The sequence below is a fragment of the Pomacea canaliculata genome, linkage group LG9, assembly GCF_003073045.1.
Source record: "Pomacea canaliculata isolate SZHN2017 linkage group LG9, ASM307304v1, whole genome shotgun sequence".
Classification (NCBI taxonomy): Eukaryota; Metazoa; Mollusca; class Gastropoda; order Architaenioglossa; family Ampullariidae; genus Pomacea; species Pomacea canaliculata.
In genome coordinates this window covers 21972684-21999326 of record NC_037598.1, presented here as the reverse complement: position 1 = coordinate 21999326, position 26643 = coordinate 21972684, and the positions used below count along the sequence as shown (strand labels likewise).

At 42.9% G+C, this 26643-nt stretch overlaps 2 protein-coding genes across 5 annotated transcripts in view; one reads left to right on the top strand and one right to left on the bottom strand.

Annotated features, from left to right (window-relative positions):
* The window catches only part of LOC112572749 (myogenesis-regulating glycosidase-like), a 104350-nt gene that overhangs the window by 56474 nt on the left and 21233 nt on the right, over positions 1 to 26643 (bottom strand). The window lies entirely within an intron of this gene.
* The window catches only part of LOC112572751, a 39561-nt gene that overhangs the window by 7201 nt on the left and 5717 nt on the right, over positions 1 to 26643 (top strand). Inside the window, exon 1 of one of the 4 annotated variants that reach the window (XM_025252611.1) lies at positions 11979 to 12596. The exons of 1 other annotated variant lie outside the window; for it this stretch is intronic. In XM_025252611.1, the coding sequence (XP_025108396.1) occupies positions 12545 to 12596 (52 nt within the window). In that variant the 5' untranslated portion in view covers positions 11979 to 12544. Of the gene's footprint in view, positions 1 to 11978; positions 12597 to 16635; positions 17329 to 20558; positions 22632 to 26643 lie in introns of those variants that run through there. 2 more of the 4 variants (XM_025252610.1, XM_025252614.1) reach the window with 2 other exon arrangements.

The window sequence follows — 26643 nt, the reverse complement described above, 5'->3', positions numbered from 1 at the left end:
AAGGATTGGTCAGACTTGAGATTGAAGCAGTCAGGCTGCGAGTGCCAGCATCTCTGTGTCGTCTGTAGAGATAAGCCCCGCTGCATCTTGTTCTCGCAGAATAGTGCAGTGCAGATAATGGAAAACATCTGCAGCTTTCTTTCCTTCATTCTCCGGATGTTTTTAAAGGTCTAGTTGGTAGGATTTTTTTTTCTAATGACTGGAAACCTCGGTTTAAGATTTCCCCAAATCAGAGTGAATATCTATGTTCCTCTGTCGGTATACATATACACACTTACAAACATTACCGTTCACTAAAACAGGTAAACAGGATGACAGGATTGTAAAGGGACATGTTTATGTTGTCAAGGTGTCAGACTGTGACCATATGTTAATTGGACATATGCATACAATCGTGACCAAAAAATCTTAACCCCCGTCTCCATGTTTGTAGACTTTCCTGTCAAGAACGGAAGAAGGAGTACAAACCTAACTTTTAAGAAAAAGATATCTTCACCCGGTCATTACACAAAAGAGAAGAAAATTGGACCCTAGTAGGCCTTTAAGGCTTTCATTACCGCCCCATACTCTGGCCTTAAGGACTGTTCTGAGATGACCCTACTCTCCATGGCTTTTTAACTCTTACACACATATCTATATTTTTTCATTCACAATATTTTTCATCAAAGTTATATATATTTAATATTGTTTTTATACCTATATACATAAACTTGTAAAACAGCGAGAAGTATCTTGTTCATGCAGTGTCAGGAGGGAATAAACCAGAATAGCCTCCCCCGAGCTTGCGAAGTTCTAAAAATACCCTCCCTTCTGTCAGTGAAAGGATACATTGATGTTTTTCTACGACAGCTGGGTAATATTTTGCTGGAATGGCTTTTATCGCGAATTTCAAAACCTTGCAACATGGCGGAGAGCGCCCGAGGCGTGTCTGAGGCTCTTCAGAATTCTTCGACTGCCTTCCTGCAAAAGCAGCACGCGCTCGCAAAATGATATCCACGGATGTCAGTAAATGTGATAAGAAGTGCGACACTGAAGAATTTACAGCATTCAAGGAACGAGTTTAGCCTTTTAAAAAAGAAGAAAAGATAAGCACTCGGCATAGAGTGTTTCGCCGAATAAAGTTTGAATGTGGTGTGTTTGTGGTGTGTGTGTTTGTAGTATGAATATTTATTACAGTGTCTTTGTTATCTTTGTCTTTTGTATATCTTTTGATATGCTTCATTCGTTGACAACATTTCACCTCGCATGACATTGTAACAAACCGGACATGGAGGGTGAGATTTTGTTATTAGTGACCATTACAAGTTAGTAACAAGCTTTTTACATCCAGAAAACTGCGACATTGGGAGATAAATGTCAAGATAATGTTAACCCATTTCTGTGCAATTGTTCTCGTGTCACTGGTCAAAAAAAAGTCAAACACTTTTATGGCAGGGAGGTGGGTACCACCATCAAAACCACCGACAATCCCTTCAATTTTAACTGTGAATGTGAAAACCTTTTGGTTTAATGGAAGTAAAAACGACATTTACGAAACTACTTGTCGAAATTATCGTAATGTGTCAAAAAAAAAATGTTTGGAATGTAATTTAGGGCAGTTTTCTTCAGTTGACCTTTTTGGAATTTGTTCACCACCTACCCTACCTGTACTTAATATGCCTGTGTCACGTGACACTTGTGTCATGAGGCGGGTATGGGAAAAACTCGTTCCCAGGATCCTCTCGTCAGATAAGCAATCACCAGGGAGCTCTGTGGGTTCTTGCACATAATCGACGGCCATGCTGTGAAAAGCGAATGAATCAGCTGAAACCCTGCATGCCGTCTGTGGAATCGTGCTCTGAAACTTGCAGTCTCCGGTAATTGCTTGATACCGGCTTTTTAACCCTTAGTAACAGTCCTTGGCGAAAACAACAACAACAACTTTGCCTGTTGTTGCACCCTGACTAAAATATTCAAGCAACCACACAGAGTCAATATGATTTAGGAATGAATAAACAGGTTAAAGATTCAAGATTCTTTATTTCATTCCCTCCATTAGGATCATGCAGATATTTTTGAAAATGTTTCCAAGGAAACATGTGACGTGATGGATCACGTGACCTGACGGAACACGCTGTCGTGAACACTTGCGGCACCGGAAGAAGTTTCATTACCTGCGCGAGTGTTTATTGTGTTGGATGCTTTAAATGCACGAATGCTCCTAGTCTAGTCTGAGTTTATTTAAGAGACTTCCTTTTACATGTCTCCATGAAAAAGATCTGAGCCACCCGTAGTCTAGGTTTTAGGAAGATCGGGTGGCTGGTGCGCTTGAGACTCACTCAAGTCTGACTGGAGAACTCTCCCATCCAGCCCACCCCAGAACAGCTGATTCAATGTTGAAGATAATAAAAAGGAAACAGGTTACATCCTTCCCACGTCATTTCCTTGGTACGATGAACCATTTCTATTCACTCCAGGCTATGGAAACCTTTACCATTAACATACCCCTCCCTTTCAAAAAAAAAAAATTCTAACAAACCAAATGTCTGTGAATATCTTGTTATGGCATGAATGCAACTCAGCTCGTAACTCTACCCCACGTTTAAATAAAATGTCAGTATTCTCTCAGGCAACTGACAAAAAGGTCGTTATTGCTCATTCACCAGGGAATCGCCGTGTGAGACAGACATTTCTCCCCGGCCTCTGTCCCTGGCGACAGCTGTGCCGATCCACTGACATCCTAGAAAGTTCTTTGACCGACCATACCCACCCACCCCACTACCCTTCTCCCCCACCCTGCCACCCATACCCCCGTCCTTCGCCAAGAGGGTGGCTGTGCTGTTCTGATACAGGCCACAACCCATGTAATGGCGGCTTTTAAGACAATTACTCAGATAAACAGTGTCCAGAGCCTTGTCTGGCACCGGGGAGATTGCCTACGATTACCGTGTTTATACGTAGTTAACAAAAGTTTCCCAAGTTCACCCCAGACACACGGCGGGGCTGAGGAACTGAGTGCGCGCGCACGTACACACGTGTGTAGAGTTATTCCTCTTTATCAAACTGAAACAAATAGCATCCAAGTCCACCACATTCGAAAATATGATTCATGGGAACGATGAACAGCATTTTAGTTGGTCACGAACCTGTTGGGTTTTGAGTGATTGAAAAAAAAATTTTGATGGTATGTTTTTAATTTTCATGTTTTATTTTTTTTTTAATCAGACCACTCGGATGTCTTTAAGTTAAGACTTCAACAATGATGTTCACAGAACACATTTATACCATTCTGTTCGGTGAACATCATCGTCTTCCGTTAAGTGGGATTCCTGGTCTTTTTGTTCAATGAACATTGTCCACACATTGTAAATATCTCGGGTCTCACTCTTTATTATTCTCTGCCCCATTTTTTTTTTTTTTTTTTTTTAGAAAAGTGCATTCAGTCCTTAAAGGTGTTTATTGTTTGTTAATTTGAAAGTAAGCAAAATAAGGCCTCAAAAATACAAACAGGTCCTTATAAGTCGGGAACTTATATTTTTAATGGTTTTATATAAAATATTTCGACATTCTTTTCGCGTTTCCCAGTTCAAAATCGTCAAAAAAATCCTATTAGTATATAGGAAAGCTAGCTATTGCAGTTTGCATGCTTTTTAAAGGTTAAACTTCCGCTGTTCCGTAGGAAGGAATGGGGTGGACATGAGGGAGGGAGATGAGGGTACTTGACAGTCCCATTGAAGCAATTAGCGAAGCATGACTACCTAAGTACCCAGCACCACGGTTGATCCTGGTATCCTCCTGGTTAATGCCAGCCACAGCAATGAACTTTGTGAATATCTGAATTTTTAGTCATATTGTTCAGCATGTCCTCTGTCCACTCTTCAAATGGTGTTTCATAAAAACATGTAGAAATATGTTTATTTTGTCTCTAAAGATTGTTTTAAAATCCCATGTTCAGATCCCATATTTCTGATTAAATTAAGGAGAAAAAAGCTGGCATGAACTTCAGACTTTTTTTTTAGCAATTCAGATGATTAATTTCCACAAATTATTTCAAAGTCATTGCAGGTGTTTGTATGGTACAAGTGAACACTGTTGGCGCGAACATTCATACACCGAGACCCTCGCTGGGTGTTCACAGTCATTGTGTTCACAATCAGCGTGTTCACAGTGTGTTCACAGTCAGTATGTTCACAGTCAGTGTGAGCATTCAATGTGCCACTCGTCTGCCCTTCAGGTGCAACAAAAGATTCCTCCGGCACCCAAGATGCAGGCACCCTGACTGATTTCACGGGTGTGTCAGAACAATAGTTTCGCAATCTTACTTTTAAAAATAACCGGCAGAATGTTCCAGGCCATCTGTTATTCCGCTATCGATGCTGTTTGCTTGCATTCCGAGGGTTAACAAAACATGTTGGGGTGTGAACCGGGGGGAATGGCAAGCTGTAGGGGATGTCAAGGGAAGGAGATAACATATCCCAAGGGAATATAAAATGAAAACTGCAGACACCGAAATTAAGCAGATTTATTTGAGCGGCGTGGAATTATTCGCCGAGCCAACTGCGTGTCTTTTGGATGCAAGGGTCTCTGACGTACGAGATAAGTGAAATGAATACAATGTACAGTTGCTGCTGGCAACAGCTGTCCAACCTGCGACCTCATGCACTAGGTGCGATTTGCTGGGGTCCTATTGTGCAGCGTGTAAAAAACTGTCTTCTTTGTCCTTTAGTGTTTCATTAATTTTCGTTCTAACAGTTTGGTCACAAACCCTCAAAGATATTAATTGGAATTGTATTGTTGAATATATAATTATTTTGTTTATTTAGTCCATATAGAAGAGTGTTGGCTGTCAGACTTCCGTAGTAATCCATGAAAGATTCAATAAAGTGTTCTCTGTTGGCTTTCAAGAGGCTGCCACATAGCGATAGTCGTCTGTCCAGTGCAGGTTCTTGATCTTTTATTGTATTTTTTTTTCCTTTTTGTGAAGCGTTGGCAGATTTCGAAATGTGCAGCCTCTTCAGGCTGTGGATGGAGGAGAGGCGGTGGGCGTTCAATGGGGAGAAGAGGAGGAATGTAAGGTTTGATCGATGGTTTGTGTAAGGGTGATCGTCTGTAACTTGCAAGGGAAAGTGAATCTGTAGAGGGGAACAGGACGATTCCACAAGACAGGAACATCAGGACAAACACACACACACCCTTCTCACTATCACTCTATCCAAACACACCACACATACCACTCTCTACACGCAAACACATACCACAAACACTTTGTCTTCACACACACATACTGAAAGCTGCGACAAGCCGCCAACATCTACTATCTTTTCAAATCGCGAACTGATTATCATTCCATGGCTTAATTCTATTTTTCTTTTCCTTTTGGTCTGTTAAACATCGTTTCCAGCTCGTCCGCCAAGTAACCGCGGTTTGTATGAATTGTTCGACAGTGTTCGACTAAACTGTAACGAGTTAAACCACAACAGAAACAGGGGAGGGTGTAGCAGTTTCATAAAAAAAAAGGTTACAGATTACCCCTCCCTAGCCATCTTGTTTCTTCCCCTTATGCGTCTTGTCCTCAACCAGAATAACAAAAATGAAGACTGCGAATAAACTCATATTTTACCTGAGCGCTGTCTTCTTACTTTTCTTCTAAGAATCTCAATATTAGAGGGTAAAACACAGAAACCATAAGGGGGAGGGGAGGAGCTGGGTAAGTACATGTATCAGTTTATGTTCCGGCGTCAAACTGTTTGACGAAGTTGTGCAGCAAACGAATGCATGCCATCCAATATTTGTGGCTGCTGCACTTCGTCACTCCACTTCACCTTTGTTGTTGAAATATGTTGTTTACTGATGGAAGATTCTTTGGCAAATCCACTGTTGTGGAGCAGTCACAGAGCACCAACTTACTTTTGACTTTGGCTTATTTGCAGGCTTGTTTCTTTTTATTCTGTCACATCCCTTTGTCTCTTCCATTGTCACTGTAACAACGTTAGTCCATTTGTCGTCCAGCTTATCCTTTAGACATCCATCTTGTCCTTTAGTCGTCCAGCTTGTCCTTTTGTCATTCTTTTTGTCAATACGTTTACGTCTTTCTGCTTGTCACTTGACATCTCTCTCGCTGATTTGTAAGGTTTGCATATCCTTTTATAGTTCACAAACTTCTCTCGCTTGCTTAAGAACGATGCATCTTTCTGCTTCTTTTCTGTTTCCTTTTTAAACCTTTTCCGTGTATTTCTTGTTTCTTTTTTTTCATTGTGAGACGACCACACTCACGCATGTCTGCACCGATATGCACCAACACGAACGTCTCCTTGCCCATGAGAATAGCTTGACGAATGAAAGAATGGAGGCATGCAAAATAAGAGACTGCCTCCTGTGGATGACAATTTGCAAGAAAGCTTCGGTGTGAACAGCTTTTAGAGGAAGAGCTCTAATTGCGATTGTGTGTGTGCGTGCGTGCTGCGTGCGCATCACTTTGCTTCTGGTAACAGGAAGTCACCGGCCATACTTCCTAGGTCACCTCTTACACTTAAAACTCATCTCAACGACAAAGTCACTCAAATTACTGGACTTTAGCACTAATCAGTCGTGATAAACAATACACAATTGTTGATTCCCAACAGAGAAGAGAGAAAAGTGGACGAAACGGGTTTTTTTTTTTTTATTTTTGCCACTACACTGTGCTACAATAATAAGGATGTTGAAGGGGGGAAGCAACAGGGGGTGGGTGTCAAAGCTTTGGAGTCCGCAGGGAAGGAGGAATAATCAAACATGTTGATGTAAACCCGCTGCAAATGTGATTGCTGTGTTTTCATTAATTAATCAGACGTTCACAATCCGCCACCACATCCGCCTTTTATTATTTTTGTTTTAGGGTTGGGTGTTTGTTTTTCATTCCTTCCCCACCTCCTGTTGTGGTGAAGATGCTAGTGAGGAAAGGTCAGAGATGTCGTGGGTTGTGCTTTTGATCGAAAGTTTGTTGTTGTGTTCGCGAAGTGTGATCGCTCCCTGGTTCCACCTTGTTGAGATGGTTTTGTTATTGCGATTCGACGAACATTAGAGTTGACAACAGTTTGTGAGTGAGATAGGAAGCAGTCTTGAACCAAACAAAACTTTTCAGAAATGGGAAGGAGAAAATTGATAATTTTCTTCTCAACATTTTCCTCTCAAAGTCGTTCTGTCCATCCGGAGCTGCTCTCAGTGAACACAGCTCAGCTGGAAGGACTGCACACCGTGGGCGACATCGTAAAAAACTGTAATCATATTAACCCAGGAGGTGATAGTGGGTTTGAGTGCCCTCCCCTTCCGGTGAGGTGAGACTAGGACCAGCCTCCTCAGAAAGTAACACCGCTAGATGGCGTTCTGTGTGTAACACTTCCTATTTTCTCTATACAACAAGTCTACGGTTTGTTTTTTCTGTTATCCTTCTTTTTTCACCCTGCTTGTCAATTCAGTCTTCAATTCAAACCAACAGTTGCCAAATATTTTTATTTTGCAACGTAACTTTATCTTTCAATCAACCTTTCATATTTATTCCACGGAGAGAAAGAACATAAAGATGGAAAGGACGAGAAAAGAAATATTTGAATTTAAACTTAAGAGGAAAATACTCTTTGATTGTTTGTTTGTTTTTTATTTTTGGTTTTTTTTTGTTTTTGTTTGTTTGTTTGTTGTTGTTGTTTGTTTTTTTTTGGTTTTTTTTGTAATTCCCTTCACCGAAAACAAAACAAATATTAAATTGTAGAAAAGTGAGAGTTTGTTAGATAATATTTTAAGCTGAACAGTGCATGAGATGTAAGTATGATGCTTCCCTCTTTCTATTCCGCGGATGTATCCATCAAACCAACTGGCTTTGCGAAGCATTTAAAATTTTCTAAGTAAGGCAGAAGGCTGAGCATCTTGTGAACAAGAACACATGAAGGTATAAAGAGTAAAACAGAATATCCAGAGCTTAACCCCGCGACCTATATACAGCGAGCGGACCGACGAGACTGCGGCGGAGAGTAAGAGCATGGTGACAGTTGATTAAGCCGTTCAGACGGTCGTTAATACAACTGATATGACTGCCCTGTGAGATTACGAGACTGACGTGGTGACATTTAGGCCTTCCCACAATACATCATTCCAGTAGGGTATGAGACTCACGATGAAGGCTCAGCTACGCACAGACAAACGCGGCTGCAGCGCCCTCGGCATGCTGCTACGTCACAACTGGTTAAGTCGTGACCTATCCGTGACCTATCCTCCACCACGTGGGTCACACAAAATGTCGGTCGGTAGCTGCGGGCGCAATCGGGACTCCGTTGTTTGTGGTTCTTTTCATTGGAGGCATAGCAACCGATCGAACTTGGTTACCGTAGGAATATTGATTGATTGGACGCTTCGCTGCCAGGAAACAAGGGAAACAACCTGCGCACGATTTTGTTTTGTTTTGTTTTTTCTTTAAGAACACGTTCATCAACTATCTCCATTTTTCTTGTCTTCCTTTAAGTGCCGACGTTTACGAATTACCAGAAGTGTCATTAATTATACATTCAGTGCATCCACTCACGAGGCTTAAAACTTTTCTCAAGAGATTTTGTTGGTTGTCATTTCCAATTTACCGCCCCTGTATTGCTAAGATAATCACGATCACCAACAGGCATGAGTAGGAGATTCCTGAGGAAATAAAAATAAAAGGAGGAAATAAAATTCAGCATGCAAGATCTGTAGTAAATCTCATAGATGATGGTGGTGATGATGATGGTGATGATGATAGGAAAACAATGTCTTCCATGGTCTTGCCATATGAAGTATGTCGTTATTAATAAAGAAGAATAAAATGTTTATCTCTGTGTATGTGCGCGCGCGAGCTTGTGCAATTCCTTCCACTGACTTGGGGAAAAAGTCAGAACTAAACGCTTGTACGAACCTTTGCCGAGCCTCGGCTATTCCTCCCTCTAACGCGCTCAGAATGAAGCAATCTGTCATTACCGGGCTGGTGACATGCAGTCATAAAAGAATCATGAACAAAGAGGTCTTGTTAGGATGTAATTACCAGCTCAATTTAGTCGGCAGAACTGAAAGGACGGGGAAAGAGGGTGAAGAAGTAGGACAAACCTAAAGAGGAGGATGGAGGAGAAAACAAACCGGATTTGAAAGACAAACAGAGGGTTTTGTCGCCGATGTGATAAAAGCCACAAACTACAATTTACTGTCGGAATAAGTAAACTAACCTTGATGAATAAAATATCAGGACAGCCACCAAAATGTAGTGTTGATACTGGATGAATGCAGTGTTGTTGTTGTATTAATGTCGACTGCTGACAACTTTTCACCAGTTTCACCCACAAATACTTGATGGGTGGTTGTGGAGACATCCGCGGTAATAGGCCATAACTACTCGGGAACAGTTGAAAATATCTGAATGCTTTCTCGAAAAAACAAGTCTTGGCATGTCAGTCGTGGAGAACAAAAAAGGATGATGCATCAGAAATTTAAAATGAAATAACATGGGAAATTTTGAATAAACATGGCATCCGATAGAATGACACAGCATCAATAACTGAGAATGTTTTGGCATCAGAAACTGCCGGAGATATGGGCTGTTAAAGAATTGAGGTCAAAATCAAGTGTGTGTGGTGGAAGATGTGTAGAAAAGTTTACAGCAAAGTCGGTATTCATATCGTGCAGGCAATAAAACAACACTGGGTGTGAAGAGGAGAGAGAAGAAGAAATGAGTGAACTTGAGAAGAGGGGTAGGAGGGTAGGAATGAGAGGAAGAAGTCGGTGGGGTGTGTGGGATGCAGGCCATCAGCGTCGTGGAAGTCAGTTGTGGTGATGATGGCTGTTGGACACTGTGTGATAGCTTTCCACGCGCAGGGTGCAGTCAATAGTCGCGCTGTGGTTACCCTCGCAGTCTCGGGTGTAAATCACGGCGAGGGCTACAGGTCGATATGTGGGCGATCCCATCTGTGTGTGTGCGTGTGTCTGTGTGTGTGTGTGTGTGAGAGAGAGAGAGAGAAAGAGCGAGCGTGTGTGTGTGCAATCGTATTAATGGGAACAACGCACGCAGGTGCATGTGCTTGTGTGCGCTGTAAGCAAGATAACTGTCGATGGCGTCACGTGACACCTGTCCGCCAACAGCAGCAACACCGATGTGAACGACAGAAAACGAGCGCCAGCTGGCGTTCATAACTACACTAGCAGGCACAGGTATGAAAATGTTCCGGTGAACACACACAAATCATGTTGGAACCCAGCAGATGTTCCTGCTCGTTGATAAAATAATGCATCTGCGGTTTTTTTCTCTTTTTTTTAGATTTAATTGTTGCACCCTGATTGCTGCAATATCAGTGTTTGCGATTTGTTTGTTTACCTTGTTCTGCTGTGAGAACTGCTTGACGTGTCCCCTCAAGAACCTGTTCCCATGGATACTCGTTCTGTGGTTTTACTAAAGGACAGTTGTTGTGAATGGTGCACTCATGGACCACCGGTGTACAAAATGTAATCATGCCGCTTAATTAAAACCAGATCAGGTGTCTGACAAAATAATGATGACCAACGCACGCGCCGTGGAGAGATGTAGTCGCACGTCCTTGTCTGGATGTAGAAGCTCCATTTTCTTCCGGAACCGTTGTCATTACCGGAAGCAGCACATTTCCTGTGTTGTTTCTAGGAATGACACCAACATTGGATGAGTGAGTTTAATTTTTTTTTTTTTTGGTTTAGTTTTTTTTCGTAAGAGTATTTTTCTTTCCTTCTGGTGACTTTGGAGAGAGACGTCGAAGTTGATTATTGCTGATTATCGCTCTCTCGTCGCTGCACAGCATTTAATTAAGTCTGATGTTTGCTGCCAACGGGCAGGCTGATGGTGATCACCGTAACACGCCCTCCTTCTCACTCCTCCACCTCTCGCCCTCTTCTTCCTCCTCCTCCCTTACCTCACTGACGTCAGTTCTCGTCAAAGTGTCCCTCGGCACTTGAATACCTCGAAAGTCTCGATCCGGTGACCGAATGACCTCAGCACTCTTGGGACTGGCAGACTTGGCCAACTGCCACAAGAGTTCACAGTTCCGATCCTTCTCTGTGTGTGTGTGTTCGGGTGCTCGACGACGTCTGTGTACCAAGGCTGATCCGTTAAATGTTGACCAGTACATACACGTTTTGTTTATCGGTGACCCTGGTGACCTTATCTCCGGTGAAAAGAGCGATAGTGGTGACACTGATTGTATTGTCACACTTCTCTCAGTCTCTTCAGTCTTATTTATGTTAAAAGAAAATAAACAAAAACAAAAGGGTTGCAGCAGGTTTGCAAGCACAGTAGGGGTGCAAACATAATCGTATCGATGTGTATCGACTGAATAGCAGCCGCGTAACATCGAAGTGTATAACACTCGTCACCGAATTTATGTGTTTATCTTCTCACCTCTGTACTTGTCTTTCACTATATTGCACCTTCTTGCATATTTCTTGATTTTGATGGTTTTATTCTTTCTCTCTCCCCTCGTTTGATCCACCTTTCTCATCGCTTTCTCTATCGCACTCTCATTTTCTCTTTTTCTCTCCATACACTTCAATAAATAATTATTACTGATAGAAAAATACCTTTCCTTAATATATTACCTAATTTTCTGGGAAAGAAATCAAAATAAAATGTCACAATACACAATTTTGTGAATAGTGAGTATCATTTAACTATCATTATCTTGTACCAAAACCCACATTCTTTACTTTTGTAAGAATCCACTCTGCTGTATCTACTGTTGCTGGGATCATGTGTATATGTTTGTGATAAATAAAAATTATTTCAATATGTATATGTATGTATTATCTGTATATCTTGCTAATATGGGCACTATCTGGAATAGCCGTTGAGGATGAATACAGTTGTATTGTTGACCGCTGCACTGATACACACTCAAAGCACACTTCTCCATTCTTCAGACCAATATTATACCTCTTCCGGCCCTTTCGCACTCTTTCCTTTCAGGTCGCCCTCTCACTCCACTCTCAAGTAACATCCATATCGGCTCAACAACAATGATAACAGCTTGGGGGTAGAACGATAGAGCGAACTTCACACCACTAGGTACCTAGGGGCCAGGAGAGGTCAGACATGATATCTGGTTCTAAGGAGAACGAGGACGACATTTCTTGTAATAATGGTATCTGTGCTCAAAATGCAATTGTCACCGCGTAACCTTGGTAATTCTAGCATGAGCGCGTGCACGCACTAGCCCAGCACGTGTGCAGGGTTGTCATAACAACACCCCTGAAATCGGTGGAGAATAGAAGCACCGTCGCTCAGGGTGTTATTTTATTTATTTATTTTTTCTTTCCGAAAATCTTTATTTCTGGCTCGTGTCCAACGTGAATGATATCGCCGTACTGTAGAATTATTGCCAGTACTGGGAGTGGCTTGTGCCTCCGGCATCTTGCATCTGATGCAGGATTTTTTTTTTTTTTCGGTCTTCGTCCTCCGTGACGTCATCTCTGTCACGCCAGAGGGCGCTCACTGCGCGCTCCATAGCGCCATTGCCTTTCGCAAATTTTGACAAAGTTTTTGGTGGACCTTGGCAGTGCCATGAAGGCCAGGCTCGATGTCGGTGGTGTTGTGGCTTCAGCCAAGAAATGCGGTGAGTTGAGCTCTGCCTCTAAAGCACTTCCCCATCATTAATTGGTTTCAGGAGGTTAAAGACGACAGGGACCGTTTCAAATATATATCGTGTTTGTTTTCAAAATGAGATCCTAATTTACTTTACTTAATTACCGCCCTAGTCTTCCTCGCTGTTTCGTCATGTGCCTTAAAGCGAATATAGAAGCAAGAGGAAAAAATATCTAAGGTTTTGCTGGTTCGATAAAATGTAAATTCCACAGGTTAAAAGGTCGCCGGTCATTAGCGAATCGCGTCATCCGCCCCCCGCATCACCCTCGACAAAGTTCGATCGCTGTTCAGATTTAGTTTTTCTCCCAGAAATGATAGTTAAACGCAATATGAATTTTTTAGTAGAGTTGGGAGAGCTGTAAAACCTTTGCAAGAAAAGTTTAAAGCAACCCTAGACATCTCAGTACAAATTGATCGTGTCTGTGGCTGACGAAATAGTGGATAAGGCTCGCGTATAAGGCTCGCCAAAGATGTCGTCAACCCAGAAAGACATGAAGACCAAAGTTTTGACAAGATGTCTCCCTTCGCGGCTTCTCGTGCACGTGAATAACGATCATCAATCCGACTGTTTGATTGGACAGAATTCTGCTTTCGCGTGCTGCAAGGGTGCGGCATTCCATCCCCTCCTTATCTCACTCCTCCATTACCCCCCTACACACACACCCTCCCTCACACACACACACCATCTGCCTCCATTTCTCTCCTGTTTCTTCTGCAAGAAGGATGAAGCAAGGTTGGGTCACGCTGCCCCACGAACAAGCCGCAGGAAACGATTTTCAGTAATTTTGAATCCCTGTCTCTTTTTACAAGTTTTTTTTCTTCCGAAAATTCGATCCGGAAGAGAGCAAATTTATGAAGGACACTTCTAACTAGGTAAACTGTCTTGAATATAGAATGTATGCGTGCCTTGCATGCATAATCAAAATAAAAGAAACAAAAAAATAATGATCTGATCTTTTATCTTTTTTTCCCTTTTCTTCCGAAACTTCATGATTACACGAAAACTGCCGTTGAACTTGTGGATATTTTTTCCAAGAAACGTAATAGTTTAACTTTATTCATTAAATTCACATGAAAAAGAAATAAAAAGATCAGATTCTGTATTATTTTTGGCTGTTTTTTGTGACCTCAATGTGGGCGAAAACTAATAGCTTCAACAAGGAATAATTCTAAATATTATCTTGAAGCGAAGACGAGGCTCCAATGCTTTCATCTGCTTTTTAAATATAAATTCTTAACGATCTTTCTTTTGTTTGAAGGTGCAAGCACTCCCTGTCCTCATTTATCCCTGTCGAAATCTTGTCAAGAACAAACGGTGTACTCAAGGGACTTTTAATTCCATTTAGGTTTTGCGGTTAATACCTTCCAGAACCGTCTAAACTTCTGAGCCTCTTAGTGAAGTGTTTCTTGCCCAACTTCTGTGCAAACGAGGCTTCACATCCGAGACCTTTACTTGGTTGTAAGATTCTTTTCACTGTAATCTTCACGTTCTTCTTGTTTTCCTTCTTTTTTGTTTGTTCTTCCCCTTCCTTTCTCTCGCTCTGGTGTGCACGCAAACTCTACAGATGATCGTGAAGTTGTTTTGTATTGTTTGTTTTCTTCCTCTGACACATTCTCACAACATTCACTGGGTTTTTTTTCTTCCCTGCTGGGCACTTACTCATTGTGGCAAGACCTAGAGATTAAAACAGTCCATCTTGTGTTGTGTGTTCTTTCTCTCTCTCACTTCCCCCTTGCATGTTTAAGTGTCATTGAAAATGTCTCTGGAAAACTTGAGAAAACGTGGAAAAAACTGAAAATTAACCGAAACTGTGATGCTGGCCATGTATCTTTGTGGATATATTATTTATCATCATTCGTGGAATAGATTCATAAAAAAGCCAAAGATTCCATTTTGAAAGCTTTCAAAGAATGAGATTTTACCTGAAACCCATTTCAAGATTGCTTGTTGTGCTGGGAGTATACTTGTCTAGTAATTGGCAAAAACCGGAAAATCCTTGGAAACTCTCATTTTTGACTAGCTTCGAAAGAGAAACTTTTAACCTTTCAAAAACTTTGCTTAGAATGTGGAAACCTGATTCATTATCATTGCATAGATTATTTTTCTCCTACTCAGCCTTCGGACTTTGTTGCTTTTTCTTGCCTTCCTGTGAGAAATAATTAAAAACATTAGTGTAGTTTAGGTAGCGCGACTAATGGCATCCCCCAACCTCCACCCATACAGTTCCAAAACTCGGGTGGAGGATGCTATAAAGGGTATATGCACTGAACTGGTTTCAATTTTTCACACACACCCAAATGATCATAGTTTGCACTTTTGTTTATTTTTGTTTCTTTGTATCCGAGTAATATCCGGAATGATTGTAAACCACGAGTAAATTTTTCAGCTAAGGAAAATTATCCAGGCAGGCAAACTGCACTCAAGCAGACGAACATTTGACAATGGTAGGATTGTTGTTATTGTGTGTGTGGGATCATGGTGTGTGATGCTTGGCTTGGCATTCGGAACATAATCAGATTTGCAGACAGCAACGCCAGCGTGAGGCGCCATGTCGCGTGTCTCTAAACTGAAGGCAATAAATATTTCTCAACCCAGTCACGTGACAGCGAAAGTGGGTATAATCTCTCGATTGTCAGCAAAACATGCGACAGTCAGCAGAAACACTGGACGACCGTTGTCACAGTCATTTGACTTGTATCAGCGAAACAATAATTAAGGCAGGAAATGAGGAGGTACTTCCGCGTGTTGGTGGTAGATGTTGTTGGTGAGATGTTAGAACAATATATACTATTGTTTGATAAATGTGTAGACAGGGGGGTGTACATGCTCCGTGTACTCCTCATACCCCTCCCCACACTACCCCAACTCCTGCTCTTCAGTCGTGCGTATGTACTCCTACTTACAGCATTTTTGGTGAGTACAATGAAATAATAGTCCTGTATATATATACAGTGTTCCCTCGTTTATCGCGGGGGATCGGTGCTACGATCAGCCGCGATAAACGAATTTCCGCGAAGTAGGGACATACATGCAATAATAATATATACATGTAAAACAATATCATGTGAGTGTAAAGTAATATAATAATCATGGTATTAATACAGTAAAATAACAAATTAGTGTAAAAAAAAGTATAACTTTACTCAGAGAAACCAAAAAAACTGATGCGAACTGGGTGCGAGATGGGAGATAACAATCATGGCTCGTCGCTTACAAATAACAATGGATTTCTCATACACAGTTATTTCTTTCTTTCTATCTACAAAATACCCATGGTATTTTAATAGAAATACTAATACAGCTTCATTTTTCGTCTTTTTCCTGTTGAAGTATCTATGGTATTTTGTAAAATGATAATTCCCAGCGCGGAAGTAGCGAGCGATACTTCACTCAAAAAAAACCGCGAAGTAGTGAATCCGCGATATATGAACCGCGAAGTAGCGAGGGAACACTGTATATCCTGAAATGGTACAAATATCTTTATCGCTTTAAAAGCTCTGTTCGAGCTGGCGGTTATGATCCGCTTACATGCCGGGTGTCGTGGACCTTTACAATAGCCACCTACCCAAGTGTGTTCACGAAAGTCACAGGGTGAAGTGGATCCTCAAGAACACTAATGTCCATACACCACCCAGACTTTGTTCTACCAGGCTTGAAGTCTGGGCGAAATTGTGCCGAATAAAAGGATGTTTCTTTTAAAAACAAACAAAAAGAAAATGGATGATGGGATGGGATGCGGTGGAGTGAATATCAGGGGAAAAGGGTCGGGGAGAAGTTGTTAGGTGTGTGTTTGGAGGGGAGAAGGGATGATGGGGGGGTTAGAGCTTTGAAGTATAACAGCTTCGTTTTTTGGCTTATCCATCGTGTACTTGGGCCTGTCCCGCTTCCCTCCCCATCCCCCAACCCTCCATCCCTCCATCCCCTGTTCTCTGCTTCCCGTAAGCCCTGTTCGTGTCATTACGAGGGACTTCCTGTGTTCGCACAGAAAGCGTTTTAGCTGTAGAGGGCAGCACTACAGCAGCTGCTGCGGAAGAAGAAGAGAGTGAGGCGGCGAGAAGCAGTGCTGCAGTCATCATCATCACTGACCGCTGCAGCAAGACACACGAGCCGCGGTTCTGTTTGCTCACGCGCTCACGTGCCGAGGTTGTGGACGTCGTAGTGTAGGACCTGCATAGTCCTGCAGAACATTCTGGAAAGCAAGGAACTGGCATGAAGACCTTCTCCTGTGCTTCTGTCTGCACTGTCTGTACAACGACTTCACAGTAACCATTTTTTTTAAAGAAGACATCTTGTTTTCAATTACGATGTGAAAGTCTGGAAATTTTTTTTTATTTATTTTTTGAAAGGAGAAGTTAAGGTTAGACACGACAGCGAACGAAACGAAAAAAAGAATGAAATATTGTCTACAGCTCATGCCTTGGATGCGACTCTAAACCTGTGAAGACCATGTGGGGGCAGGTTAAAGACACTTGGGAGTTGAAGGTGATAAGAAAGCCCTGGTACATGGATGGTAGGGTTTATTTTTTTATCTTATTTTGGATGCCTGGCTGCTGAGTTACGAGACAGCGCGTGACTATGGCCTAGCGAGTGGAGGGCTCCGCTTCCTTGACCTGCGTTGACCTGCAGCTGGGTGTCATGGCGGTCGCAGAGAGGCGCCTGGGCCACAGGGGCGCAGACAAAGCCAAGAAGCCAGAGTGCAAAGGTAAGTGGGGTGGGGTGGGGAGAGAGGGAGGGACCGTGAGATGAAGGTGTCTGGGAAAGTTACCATCGGAGGCTGGATTCTTTTTTCACATTTGGACATGCGCATGCGTGGTTAAAACATTCTGCCCCGTGCACCCTCGTGAGAGACTATGAGCCAAAGGTCACGTGTTTGCACTAATTACTCAAGGGAAACAATGTTTACAATAATAATAATTATGTACCGCATTTCTGAACTGCAAAGTTATCATATAAAAAGACGATACATAATCGTTTTGAAATTTGAAATTAGAAACTACCATTGCCTCATAAAACAAAAGATTCCTCTGCATATTTTTATTTTGGGGAAAAACAAATTGTAGAAAGTGGGATAAATAAAATATTTGATGTTTGACTCATTTACTGTACATTTTGTTCACTGTATTATCCTCCCTTTCCCGTTCTTTGGTGTGAAAATGCCCACCCATCCGGACACCGGGCTCCGAGCCAGTAAACCAGACAGAATTTAGACGGGGATGTTTCACAAAGAGATTTGCATCGTAAAAAACAAGGGAGGGGATAGGAGAAGGGAGTGAAGGAGAGTCAAGAACTTCCTCACAACGTCTGTCTGCACCAGGTGCACAAAGTTAAAAAAAGAGAAAGTTAATTGCATTCTCTGGAGCTTGAAACGGCTGCCAGGTGTGACAAAAGCGCAGAATGTCTGAGAAATAAAGACTCGTTTGCAGGGAAATTCTTTCCCTCTCTCCCTCCCTTCATCTCATTTACATTTTTCTCTCATCTCTTTCATCTCCTTCCACTTTCATGTCTTTCAATTTCTTATCCACTTTGTGTTGTCTTCTGTCGGTGTTCCTTCCTCTCTTCGTTATTTCTTTGTCCTCAGTGTCGGTGCACCTTGATTAATCTTCTGTCTTTGATGCTTTGATGGCCGGCATCTCCTTCCCGTTCTCATGATGCTGTTATCATTTTTTATCCAAGTGCATTTTTATCGTTTGCTGGTTTTCCCCAGTCACTTTGGGCATTTCCTTCTCAACTTTCTAACGTAGACAAATGTGTTTCTAAAAATAGATTAACGGCTTTCCGAGTTGTTAAATTATCCTTTAAAATTAAAGTGCTGTGCTTAATGCTTTCTTTCATTTCTCTCTCTCGTATTTTATTATTATTATATTGTTATTAATGACTGTGCGTGTCCACTGCACCTCGCAGCCTTTGTCTGGTTCGTGACCTCCGTGACCTGGCAGCATCGTCGTCATCGTCGTCAGGTCAGATTATCTCGACGCGCCGAGTGTAGACGATAACACCGCCGTTATCGATGTAACCCAAGAAGATACCTTGCCTCACAGTGAGTCAGAGTGCATCTTGGACAGGGAAACGACCGACTATCGGAATGTTTATACGACTGTACAGGATGCTGATCCGCGATCCCGTCTACACTTCGTAAACAAGATGTGTTTATCTCCCCGGGGGGAAGGCGGCGGGGACGCGAATAGCTTCACACATTTTTTTTTTTTTTGGAGGGGAAGATTAGAAAACTTTGTTAACAGAGTTCGTATCTAGTTCTATCTCCTTTTAATAGAATTTTAATTTAATTTTTTGTGGCGCCATCTTCAAATAGTTTCGTTAGTGACGGATTTTTAATTTGAATTAGCGAATGATTCGAAAAGTTAGCAAACTTTTAAAGTCTCCTCTGTCTGGTTTTTCCCCCTTGTGAAAAAGTTATTACACTGTTATCATGAAGGGCGATGTGGCGAGAGATTGAATTAAGAATCAAGACACCTGATCCTGCTGGGGGAGGGGGAGTTTGTTAAATAGTTTACATCCGTGAAAATACATTCCCAGTGGCTTTAGAGATGATGAATGTGAATGACAGCCAGTCCCTCCATAGTGAGCCACTTTGCCATGGTTCGAGCATCCCCCAGTAGGTCAAGTACAGCAAAAAGTGTTGCTATGGCAAGAGCGAGACTATCTTGAGGTCAATGACCCTCGGCCAACGGTACCGACCTGGTTTTGCTCAAGCACCATCGTTTTCTGACCCCACCCCTGGCCCCTTTCCCAGCAATCTTTTGTGCTGTACTTTACCAGGAGATGGAATGGGAAAGATCTTTTGCTTCTCGGAGATAAATAAAATCAAGAGTTGAAAATTGAAGGGGGCTTCGAATAATATGATTGACTTCAAGGGGTGAGGAGGTCATTGAACTCTTATGTCTCTGCTGTTCCTATTTCCAGTCTTCCAAACCTGAAATATTTATTCTTGTGTCCAAGTGCCAGTCAACAGTGCGCACTCTCGCACGTGAATGACGGAACCCAGGACACAGCTCTTGTTGTGTCTAACAGACATAAGTTGTTGTGTCTGGGACAGATACATCACAGGGCAACCATACTCTTGTTTGTTCCTTCATAACATTTGAAGAGGTGAGTCATTCCGAGATTCTAAAGCACGGTACCCGTAGAGATAAATACCCGTGTCTCTCTTGCCATGGACAACAGGGGTTAGATACCCGGCATGTCAGACACTGTGTTAGTCTGCTGTATACCAGGGCCACCCTAGAGGGGCACCCTGGAGAGGGTTCCACCCTCAGACAGGGTTGAACGCAGTCTACGCGCTATCGCACGCCTCAGATACCAAGGCACTGAGCGAGAAATGGAGACCTGCGACCGGAAAGGCCAAAGGTCAGCCGTACCAAGGGCCCCGGCTGCACAGGAAGAGGGTTATTTCAAGGCCGCATTGGCAGTCAGCCACGTCAGCAAGACAGATGCGCTTTGTAAGATGAAGCGGCAACAGGACCGGCTGTTGCCCGGATGACGGTTCTCCATGTACGTAGTCTTCGAGACTGTATCAAAAGCCTTGTTAAGGTTGGCGGAGTACTCTCTGTTTCTAATGTTCTTGCACCAGCGGTTAGTCGTATCTTTATTCCAGTCGAACTTTGGTCATCGCTGTTGGAGACACGCATTAGCCACATGCGATGAACAAAGATCCCAGACATGGATATAGGTAGTTGATTTTTCTCTTTAGGTCTAATCGAGGTCATTATAGCTCATAGGTAGTGCTGTGCTGTAATTTTATGTGATTACTGAATTAATATTATTATTGATGTTTGATATGAATCTTGAAAAACAACTTCTCAGAAATAGCCACTGCAAGAACCGAACCCCAGACACCAGATTTTCTCAAGATTGTCACCAAACCAGAAGCTGGAGTCTCTGTTTGCAAAGAGAACATAGAATGGATTTACAAGTCCTATAGACGCGAGGATGGTGGGAAATGTTCAGCAAGAATGACACAGCGTCTATGACGTCATCACTTCTATGATGTTGCTGCATACATAACGGCGCGATGTGTGACGTCATTATCTAACGATTCTCGCGACTGTAGTGTATAAAAAGAAACCTCGTCTCGAGCTCGTCTCGGATGTGTTCAGGTGTTGCACTGAAGTGCTGAGATCACCGCGAAGTCACGAGGGAAGAGAACCTGACGCGGTGCAGATGTCGTCCCTCGGAAATATCTCCTCCTCCTTCTTTCTCTCCCTCCCCCCAAAAATGCACTTTGGTCCGATGGGCCGGCATACCTGGGCGTCTAGACGAAATCCTCTCGCCATCAGGGGTTGGTGGGAGGGAGAAAGGGGAGGGGCTGACAGATGCTGGGGAGGGAGGCGGGGAGAGCTAGCCCCATGATCTGTCCCCTTCTCGACTGTCCTGCTCCTGAGCCGAGAAAAGATCTTGCTATAACTCCCCTGATTTTTTTTTTTGGTGCGGTTTCGGAGTAACTCGGTCACGGTGCCATCTTGTGCCAGGGCACTTATGAGGAGGAAAATAAGGTTGGGCAGGGGCTGGGGTGGAATCGGCGCAGCGGCTGCACAGAACAAAACTGAGATGCCAGAGGGAACTTAACTGCGCTGTTTCATGGTTAGATATACGGGTGGTCGCCGCAGGGTAGCTTGGGAGGTCGGTAGAGGGCTGTAGTATACAAACTAAAAAAGATTAACTTAGAGAGTTAAGAAAACAAAAACAACCCTTTGACTTGGTTTTTATTACCCACTCATCCCCCCAAATATATTATTTGGTTTAATTTGAATGAAAGTTCCAATCCTGTTGAAAGGGTTTTGTGGATAGTTTCATGGGAAAATAAGACAGGAAACTCTCTCAATCAGGTCTGATTATGAGGCTAAGTAATGATAAAGGACTTAGACCGTACTTGATGTACAGACTTCCCATAATTTCGCTGCAGTGCTGCATCCCCCCCGCGCACTGAGGGCCTGCACTTTGTTTTGAAGAGTAACATCGAGCCTCTGCCCGGCCTCGTGGCTCGGGGCTGCAGGAAGACAAGTTGTTTGCTTGGGTCACGTGCATCTCGAGTGCAGGGTGAACGTGGATTTGGGAGTGGTTTTGTGAAGGGGGGAGGAGGGGTGGAGCGAGCTGGTGGTCTCCCTTGCGTGTGTTGGGCGATCTCGCTGCTGTTGCTGCTCTGCTCGTGCATTAAGTGCAAAGCCCTGGAAGCGGAGCATCCTCCCAGACTTGTGTGCGAAGCTGCGATGTTTGTCGGTCTCATGTGGATATGATTTGACCATGATGTGCAGAGAAACCAGACTAGCTTTCTAGTAGAGGTCGAGGGTCATGGGTCGTGAAGTGTTGGGTTTGGTCTGAAACTTTGGGATGTGTTGCATTACTGTGAAGATTTTGGGTTCTTGTGATGATCGTACATCTTCATGGTTGTGAAACTTGTGTCGTAAAACCTTTCTGTGGGATGGGTTGTGAAGATTCGGACTGTGTCGCAAAACCTCGTGGATGAGAAGTCTGTTGATTGTGTCATAAAACTTCGGAGTGTGTCGTGAAAGCTCGGATCATTCCTGTTGTGAATCTTCGGATTGTGCCACGAAGTCTCTTGACCGTTCTTTTAAAACTGCAGGACAGACTCCGGATAAGAAGTGGGACATATTGTCGATCCTAGCTTTAAAATCATCTGTACTATAATTGTAGAACACGTGGATAACTATACCTGGGAATTTTCACCGGAAATTTCCATCGCACAATGTTGTCTCAATGCCGGCGGAACCTTTGGCAGAAAAACACCTGAGATGTTGTCATGTGAATGTTGCTGCTGTCAAAGCCTCTGACGTCAGCGCCAGTTAGCGAGACAATTCCATCAAGCGTGACTAGATGAACAAAGATGCACCAAGGAGCTTTGGCCTGAAGACTTGTCTTGGCTGAGTTCCTGGTCCTCGTCTCCTAGTTGATGATGTTCCTTCCCGAAGTTGTTAGCCTTCAGTTTCTCTAGTCTTGCCGGGGACATGGGACTGTTGAAGGAACTGGCAGGTAACACTGTCTTTGTTTATCCAACTGTCTTCCCTTATCTCCCTCTCTCTATCTCTGTACAAAGTCATTGTGAAGGTTGAGTGCTTTGCTTTCTTAGTTGCCGCCTCGGTGTAAAGCACCAGTCCTCCCCACTTCCAGTCAACCAGAAAGAATATTTTGTTTGATTTGGAATGTTAAAGAAGTCAGGAAATAATTTCCATAAAATTATTGGCCTTTGACTAAACTCGCAAGATCAGTACTAGATTATATTGCATAGCAAACACAAAAGAATTTGAAAAACTGGTTTTAAAATGTAACTTACAAAATTCTAGTACTACTAAAATTATTTTGACAGTCTCCTCACGGGAAAACACCTGCAAGTAACTGTATATCTCCGTAAAACCTGTCATTGTCATTGTATTAAGATTTTTAATTCCTTTTCCGATTCAGTCAAGATAATCGTTGGCAACCTTACACCTGTGGATGGTGATGACGGACATTTTTAAGTTAGTGATCAGAGACATGTAAGCTAAGATAGATAAATAACCCCTCGTTAGGTTACGCAGCTGTGGAGACTTTTTTTTTATTCGGGAGGGAGGCTTTGCACAATTATTTGCTCACATGGGGGATTGTATCTGAATGCATCGCTAGCTGTGGACTGTTAACTCAGAAGATGGAATAATGGAGGATACACATCAAACAGCCTCTGCTCACCCCCAGTTCCAGCTCCCACCCTCAAGATACATCATGTGTTCACTGGGGTCGATAGTTCATTTGCAGGCGAGGATGCTGATTATCTGGTTTCTTCCCCTGAGCGATGTGAAAGTGGATGAAGCTTCATATTACTAAATAGAAAAAAAAAGGAGACAGAGATAGATGGTTCGATTCTAACTGGGACAGAAGACCGTTAGACTGGTCAGACTTCCCTCCTAAGGGCGAGATTCTTGAGAATCAGTCGTCAGCAGTTCGTAACCAACCTTAATTATATTTTAGTCATGGGTATCGAGACTAAACAGGTAACAAACCTGAGACATATTCACCAATCTGGTGGAGGGAAGGGTGAACTAACACAAAAATAAATAGAGAAGCTCTTTTTCTGCCATATCTGGTGTCCTGACCATTTCCCACGATGCCGACGAGCGAAGGACTCTGTGACCTTTTCTTGTCTGCTCGTTTATTTATTTACTCAAAACGAATGCAGACATACTAACCTTCGGAACTGTCAGAGAGGTGTGAGTGGGATGTGAGGCCATGAGGTACGCAAGCTTCCTCTGTACGACCTGTACTTCACGATCTCTGTTGCCGAAGGCAGAGGAGAAGTGCGTCATTGGTCGAGAGACCCGGGGGTAAAGGTCAGCAGGAGCTGGACTAATGACTGAGGTCATGAAGGCAACTGAGTCTGCTGGTCGACCAGTAGGATAGGTAGGTAGACGCTGCGGGTTTGACCTCTGTGAACCCCTTTGTGCACCAGGGCAGCCGTAGTTAACAACACTGAGAATCAGATGTCTCTGGTTCAGATCTTGGTTGAACATGCTAATTTTTTTTCTGCAAATCTTGTTTACAGTGCTGGCTGCTTTGCCGTCAGGTGCCATCAGGTGTTCAGGGTAGGAAGTCAAACCAGTCCATCGGTTCTAAACGTAATTACCAGTGTCTAGTGAGTTCAAGGCAGGCCACTGATAGTCAATGGCTGACCTTGTGTTTGTAGTTTTGTGTTTCTCCGCCACCCTCTTACTCTGTCTCCTTCCCCCACTTCATGCTGGCAATACAACTGTTGTCACGTGACGTGTAAATATATAGCATGTGAAGCAGCGTCTGCCGTGGCCATGGTTTGCGATGCTATCCCAGCCTAAACAGCGGAGCCCTTGTGGATGTGAAAAAACTTACATGCAGGCTCCTATATATAAGGTGCGGTGGCCGACATTCGTGTGTAAAGTGCATCTTTGTTGAGGCTTGTTGAGGCAATGTGGGAGGCCCTTTACTGATGAAGGACGGTCATCTCTTCTCTCCAAGTGTTTCACAAATATTTTGATGGTTGTAGTGTGTGTTGTTTCCCCCCCTGGTTTCATTTTTGCCCGCGATTACCGTAAAAAATGAAGTCAGTATAAGTTACTGGCTGCATTCTCGGTGGAAAGCAATTTTTTTCGGAGGGTTATTACAACATTTGCAGGGTGACCTGGACATTTCGCGCTGCTTGTTGATCACATGAACTTTTTATAACACAACGGCTTCTAATGCTAAGGGAGCGAGTATGTACGAGAGAGAGAGAGGAGGGAAAAAGAGGTAGAAGCAGGGGAAGACAGAGATGCCTAGCATGGCAGCAAGAGAAAAAAAATATCCACGTAGCAAACCTTGTGTGTGAAATGCTTTCTAGTGTGTGCTCATGTTGTTGAATGTGTGACTGTGTTTGCCATGTGGATGTCATGTTAAACCTCGCCACACATTGTCGCATATTCCACAACATGCATCTGTTTGAGGATGCTCATGGAGGAAGAGAGGTCAGGGACAAACCTTCACGAGAAGCGAAACAAATGTATAAACAGTTTCTTAAGTTTGTTAAGCTCCTTAAAACATTTGAGAGTAGTATTGCAGTTTTATGCCGTGGCTTTCTCTTTTTGTTGAAGTCTCTGCTTGCGCTTTTATGGTTGTTATTTTGTTATTTCCAGCTTTTTGTTCACATTAGAACTTTATAATCTGCAGTTCTTCCTGTTTGACAGGAAAAGAGTGGGAGGATTTATGTCGAAAATGTGTCTAAAGATTTTTTTTAAAGAAATTACCATTAAAACGAGTTTGCAGAAGGTTTAGGTGGTATGAAAAAAATAGTACCGTATACTTTTAGATGAAAGTAGGCGTTAGAAACCGCAATTTTTATAGCTTTTGTTGTTGTTTGTTGTTTGTTTGTTTGTTTGTTTGTTCGTTTGTTTGTTTGTTTGTTTGTTTGTTTGTTTGAACAAACAAGAACATATCACGTGTCTCTGGTAGTGCGCACACACGCCTTTCCTTCAACCCACCCACCAATCGCATTTACAGCAGAAATAAGATGGCAGATGAAAGTGTGCAGACGAAAGATCGATCTTGATGACGTGAAGAAAAAAAAAAACTGAAGAGGAAAGTCGACGCCTCATTGTCTGACAGACAAACAGCGCCCTCGGTGTCTCCTCCAGCCAAGCTTTTGTTTGCCGCGGACAGGAGAGTGTCCGAGCGCCAGCAACAGTTCACGCCAGACAGAAGACGTGTTCTTCCCACTCGCCAATGGTGACAAGATCTGAGCTCTCTTAATTCACCCTCTTTCTCACCCACCCACTCCCTTAAACATCCCCATCCTGTGCTGTGCCTCCAGCATCTCCTCGTCATTTTGAGATGATAATGTCACTTGATCATCTCTCCCACGCGTATCGATCCTTGCTGGAGCATGCCACGTGATCGAGGAACCTCCTCCCTGCGCCGGCAAAATTAAACATTAACTCATGTTTTCGCACATTGAGAATCCTGCAACCTATCTGATTTCCAGGAATATTGATGATAAAATGGGGGAGTACTTATTAATGAGTTCGAGGGTTTGTTTGAAGACAAAATTTGTCACGTGATCTACATAAAGTCTTAGGCTTGGTTTGTGGATATCTGTGAAGTATTGTAAGGTGTATTTAATGTGTATGTATATGTGTTTGTACATCTTGATGTGCATGTTTTGAGTTTGTCGTAGCGTTGGGAAACAAGTTATATAGACATAAAAATAAACACTCCAAGCGGACGTGAAAGTTTGCGCATGTTCAGTGACCTAATGCCATTCCTCCTTCCTGCCTCAACCCCATAATCACTCGCGAACACTGAGAGCAGACGCCAGAGGACAAAGTGACGGTTGAACAGTCTGGAATCGACTCCTGGTGAGAGACCTATGATTACTCGCGGATATTTCCCGCCTTTGGTTAAATTTTTTTTCCAGAACGCCTAGCTTGCACTTTTTATTTTGGGTGGATGGTAAGGGGTGGAGGACTTTTTTAGTCTAGCTTTCGCTGTTTTGTATCCCGAGTAATGG